This window comes from Megalobrama amblycephala, linkage group LG14 (assembly GCF_018812025.1).
Source record: "Megalobrama amblycephala isolate DHTTF-2021 linkage group LG14, ASM1881202v1, whole genome shotgun sequence".
NCBI lineage: Eukaryota > Metazoa > Chordata > Actinopteri > Cypriniformes > Xenocyprididae > Megalobrama > Megalobrama amblycephala.
In genome coordinates, this window is record NC_063057.1 from 41,438,159 (window position 1) to 41,444,187 (window position 6,029).

Below are 6,029 nucleotides of genomic sequence, written 5' to 3' on the forward strand. Positions count from 1 at the left end.
ATGGCCTTACCTGAGTCAGGTACAGTTTCCTAGGATTCCATCCAAGGTGGAGTTGTTGATTGGAAGCAATTCTCCCAAAGTCATTGAACCTTGGAAAGTCCTTAATAGCCAAGGGGATGGGCCATACGCAGTTAAAGGGATACTCCACCGTTTTTTCATATTAAACTATGTTATTCCCTTAACTAAGACGAGTTGATACATACCTCTCTCGTCTCAGTGCGTGCACTAAATCGCTCTGTCTTGCGGCGAAACTTTGTTAGCACTTAGCTTAGCCCAGTTCATTCAATAGGGGCCAAGCAGAGAAGCTACCAAACACCTCCACGTTTTCCCTATTTAAATACAGTTACTCGAGTAGTGTAACTCGACCTAGGACGGTGACACAAAACAAAACGTTGCGCTTTTCTAAACGTGTAAAATGGATAACTATATTGTATGGCGGAATACCATAGCAATTGCTCGGGAGCACTTTGACTTGGCGCAGTAATATCTTCACTCGTGAAAAGTCCTCTCACCGGCCCCCGCTCCCTCTCCTCCTCCCTCTCATTTCCGTCAATAGAACCAACGTGACTTTTACCACCTGTGCTATTAGCAAACTGCAAGAGATCATTTGCAATGGCGGACTTTGTAGATGATTATGACTTGTTTGTAGCAGACCCAGAGCCATATCTGTTTGAACCCGAGTACACGGAGGAGGAATTAGCTCTTATGGACCGTGAGAGGGAAAAAAGATACGAACCACAACAGACCAGAGCTGGCGAAAGAACACGGGCAAACAGCAATTGGTGGTGCAAGTGTGACTGTTGCGAACAGCAACAGTGTTTTTGGATTCTTGTTCAAAGCAGCTAACCAAGCTCTCTGCTGTATGTGGTGAGTTGGAATTCTGTGAAACATGACGGCACTACCTTCTCCTTGTTATCACAACCCTTTACGACGCACGTTATAACCATGATTGTCCACAAACTATCTTCCTACAACCTGATACTTCGTCAACTAGGCACATCCTCAATTACCCCATCAAATTCGGCCAGAAATCTTGGAGTAATCCTTGATGATCAACTGACCTTCAAAGACCACATTGCAAAGACAGCTCGGTCATGCAGATTTGCACTTTACAACATCAGGAAAATCAGGCCCTTTCTAACAGAACATGCAACACAACTTCTGGTCCAGGCTCTGGTCATTTCTAGGCTTGATTACTGCAATGCTCTTCTGGCTGGACTGCCATCATGCACAATCAAGCCTCTACAAATGATTCAGAACGCAGCAGCACGTCTCGTCTTCAACGAGCCCAAAAGAGCCCACGTCACGCCTCTCTTCATCTCTCTTCACTGGCTACCACTTGCTGCTCACATCAAATTCAAGGCTTTGACGCTTGCTTACAGATCCACCACAGGCTCAGCACCCTCCTACTTCCACTCACTCTTACGAGTCTACACTCCTACCAGAAACCTGCACTCATTAAAGGAGCGAAGGCTTGTGGTACCATCACAGAGAGGCACGAAATCACTTTCCAGAACATTCTCATTCACTGTCCCTTGCTGGTGGAATGATCTTCCTGCCTTCATACGGAATGCGGAATCCCTGGCAATATTCAAAAGACAGCTGAAAACCCATCTCTTTCGTGAGCACTTAACCTCATCTTAAAAAAAAAAAAAAAAAAAAAAAAAAAAAACTTCTTATTCCTTTCCTTTCACTTCCTCTAATCCCTCTCTATTGTAGTTTAGGATAATCTGAGCACTGCCTATAATTTGTATTATGAGCACTTCTTGTCTATTTGCCTCGTCATGACGACTCGCTTGTTGTATTCCTCACTTGTAAGTCGCTTTGGATAAAAGCGTCTGCCAAATGAATAAATGTAAATGTAAATGTAACTCTGCTCAAACTATTACTACTGGTGCAGGTCACGTTGGTTCTATTGACGGAAATGAGAGGGAGGAGGAGAGGGAGCGGGGGCCGGTGAGAGGACTTTTCACGAGTGAAGATATTACTGCGCCAAGTCAAAGTGCTCCCGAGCACTTGCTATGGTATTCCGCCATACAATATAGTTATCCATTTTACACGCTTAGAAAAGCGCAACGTTTTGTTTTGTGTCACCGTCCTAGGGCGAGTTACACTACTCGAGTAACTGTATTTAAATAGGGAAAACGTGGAGGTGTTTGGTAGCTTCTCTGCTTGGCCCCTATTGAATGAACTGGGCTAAGCTAAGTGCTAACAAAGTTTCGCCGCAAGACAGAGCGATTTAGTGCACGCACTGAGACGAGAGAGGTATGTATCAACTCGTCTTAGTTAAGGGAATAACAGTTTAATATGAAAAAACGGTGGAGTATCCCTTTAAGACTATGCTAGGATGGGTTATTAATGGTCCTCTACAAGGCAACAGAAGTAGCGGTGATAGTGTTGTCGTTAATAGAATTTCTGTCTCAAACTTGGAAGAAATGTTGATGCAACAATACAACCATGATTTTAACGAGAGGTCAAGAGAAGACAAGGCTGAAATGTCTGTTGAAGACAAAAGATTCATCAAGATTGCAGAAGAGTCAATCAAGTTGAAAGATGGACATTACACTCTTGATCTACCCTTCAGGAAAGATGACACAGTGTTGCCTAACAATTATCAAGTGGCAGAACAGAGACTTCAAAGTTTGAAAAGAAAGTTCAAAAGGAATGAACAATTCAGATTAGACTATACTGAATTTCTAACAGAAGTCATAAATAAGGGCTATGCTGAAGTGGTGCCGCAACAAGAGCTGAAAGATCAGATGGTAAATTGTGGTACATCCCACATCATGGTGTATACCATCTGCAAAAGCAGACCATAAGAGTAGTCTTTGACTGTGGTGCTACCTTTCAAGGTAAATCCCTCAACTCAGAATTTCTTCAGGGTCCTGATTTGACCAGCACACTATTCAATGTCCTCACCAGATTTCGCCAAGAGCCTGTAGCAGTTATGACAGATATCAAAGCAATGTTTCACCAGGTCAGAGTGTCAAGATCAAATGTTGACTTCTTGCGATTCCTCTGGTGGCCAGGTGGTGATGACAGTATGCCTGCTGTGGAACATCGAATGGTGGTACATCTATTTGGGGCGGTCTCATCCCCCAGTTGTGCTAACTTTGCTCTAAGGCAAACAGCCAAAGATAACAAAGACTGTTTTCGAACTGAGGTGATAAGTACTGTTGAGAACAACTTCTATGTAGATGATTGCTTGAAGTCACTTCCAACAGAGCATGATGCAGTAGCACTGGTAAAAGACCTCACATCTCTCTGTCAAACAGGAGGATTCCACCTCACAAAGTGGGTGAGTAACAGTCGCACTGTTCTTGAACACATTCCAAAGGAAGACAGAGCTCTGAATGTAAAGGAATTGGATCTCGACAGGGAAAAGCTTCCCACTGAAAGAGCTCTTGGATTGTTGTGGTGCGTAGAGAATGATGTGTTTAAGTTCAACATCACTGTCAAGTGCAAATCCCACACCCGAAGAAACTTACTATCAGTTGTGAGTTCCATATATGATCCACTTGGATTTTGAGTCCCTTTACTCTACCTGCCAAATTACTTCTCCAAGACCTCTGTAGGAGCAAATGTGGTTGGGATGAGGAAATACCACAGACTGCAGTAGATAAGTGGACAAAGTGGATTAAGGATCTTGACGAGATACAAGATTTCAGAGTGGTACGTTGTGTAAAACCAACTGGTTTTGGAACATTGAAGCAAGCAGAGCTGCATCATTTCTCCAATGCCAGTGAACAAGGATATGGCATTGTGAGTAATTTAAGACTGACTGATGATATCCGCACTGTACATGTGTCTTTCATGTTGGGGAAAGCCAGAGTGGCCCCAATTAAGCAAGTCACAATTCCACGTCTAGAACTTACAGCCCCAGTTCTAGCAGTCAGAGTGGACATCATGGTAAGGAAGGCATTGGAGCTAAATCTGAAAAACTCAACATTTTGGACTGATAGTCAGTCAGTGCTGAAATATGTTGCAAATGAGAATGCAAGATTCCGCACATTTGTAGCTAATAGGATCTCTGTTATTAGAGAAAACACAGATGTAACACAGTGGAAATTTATCAGAACAAAGCAGGACCCTGCTGACCTAGCATCAAGAGGGGTGAGTGCCAGCACATTGGTGAAGTGCAAGGAGTGGATCCATGGACCAGACTTTCTATGGAAGAAAGAAGAGGAATGGCCTAAAGGAATGGCCTCCGTGGGACCATGTCTCTCTCTCTAGATGATCTTGAAGTTAAAAGGAACACCACTGTGTATAGTACCATCATTAAAGACAAGGAAAATCCTACCAGCCCAACTACTTAAGTTGGACAAAGCTGAAGATGGCAGTAGCATGGTTCTTGAAGTTCAAGAATATCCTTCGCTTGCTCAATGCAAAAAGAAAAGAAGTACAGGCAACCTGCGTGAATAAGGACACTCAGAGCCAAAACAAGGTATGCAATGAAATTAAAGCATTCAAGACATCACTTGGAGGACAATCCATAACTCTGGATGATCTCTTGAAAGCAGAAAAGGCCATTGTGGAGTTTTGCCATACACGAACAGCTTGGACATGCTGGCAGAAACCATGTTCTCTCACACCTGAGAAAGAAATATTGGATTATAAATGCCAATTCTGCAGCCCGCAAAGTTCTTTCTAAATGTGTGGTGTGCAAGCGTGTAAGAGGAAAGATTGGAGAACAAAAGATGGCAGATTTACCAAAGTAAAGACTACAAGCTGATCTTCCACTTTTCAGCAATGTTGGCATTGACTACTTTGGACCTTTCGAGACAAGAAGAGGTAGAAGTCAAGTAAAAAAGTATGGAGTCATTTTCACTTGCATGACAAGCAGAGCAGTTCACCTTGAAATGGCTCACTCACTGAACACTGATTCCTGCATTGACGCTTTAAGACGATTTATAGCCAGAAGAGGTCAAGTACTGGATATTCGATCTGACAACGGAACTAACCTGGTGGGTGCAAAAAGAGAGTTACAGAATTCACTTTCAGAATTAGTCTGGGTAAACCCAGCCTGATCTGCCGGCGATTTGATTTCGCTTGGCAACTCAGTCTGGAAACCCGTACATTCATTTCTACTGCTTCTGTTACACTTTTGCGGGAGCCAATCACAGACTGGCTTATCCACCTTGCTCGCTATTGGCGGGTATAACATGATGACGATAGAGAAGCGACGGCAAGCAGTTTTCAGACTCTATCTGATCTACCCGTCTCTCGCACGACCGTCACTCCAAAATAACAATGCACAATCACAGTGACGCCGATTGAGTTAAGCATTTACCTTATCTGAGAGAAATGTAGCAGAGCGTTGATCCGACAGTCTCTTCATATAAGATTACAAACGGCGATTAATGACACACAATGATTCTCTGCTGTTATTTTGGTGGTTTGCTTCACGATGTGAGTACAGGACTCTTTTACTTCAACGACCCTTGATGGTAGACAATATTTTTATTATTTGCTCTATATTATGTTTCGTCTCCCTGCTTCTTGAATCTCGCGCCGCCTGAGCTGACTGGAATTCTTTTTGGTTGTCATGACAATGACGTAGTTTAGGGCGGCTATATTCCACGTTCATTTACACTGAACCAGAACAGTATCAGAGTCGCCTTTTAAACTCTCGACGATGCTGAATGACTTCTTTAGTTAGCAAACAAATTGCTCGAGTGGGTGTAAATATCACTCACTTTCATGTTTTTTGTACAACCTGCAAAAATCGCTCGATGCCATTGCTGTTCCTGCAAACCGCTGAGCAATGCTACAAACCAAATACAAACTAACCCTGCATCTCAATCCGCTCCCTAGTTCCCTAGGTCGTGAATCAGTATATCATGAAAGTGAATGTGGCTGATTCCCTGATCAGTGCCCTGACTACTGAACTAGGGAGCTGATTGAGACACATGGTAAACCTGTCTGGAGTTTTCGCATCGCTCTGCAAAGTACGTCACCCGGATCGTTGATCTGATTGGTTGAAGGACTATCCAATTGCGTGACTAATGCTCGTTGATCACGCCTCTTGT

At 43.3% G+C, this 6,029-nt stretch overlaps 1 protein-coding gene across 1 annotated transcript; it reads left to right on the forward strand.

Annotated features, from left to right (window-relative positions):
• Positions 1-612: 612 nt before the first annotated feature.
• Positions 613-4,987, forward strand: LOC125244491. Its single transcript, XM_048154567.1, is given in 3 exon segments — positions 613-712; positions 2,853-3,551; positions 3,554-4,987. Coding segments are annotated over 3 exon segments (1,479 nt in total). The 3' UTR covers positions 4,234-4,987.
• Positions 4,988-6,029: the final 1,042 nt, after the last annotated feature.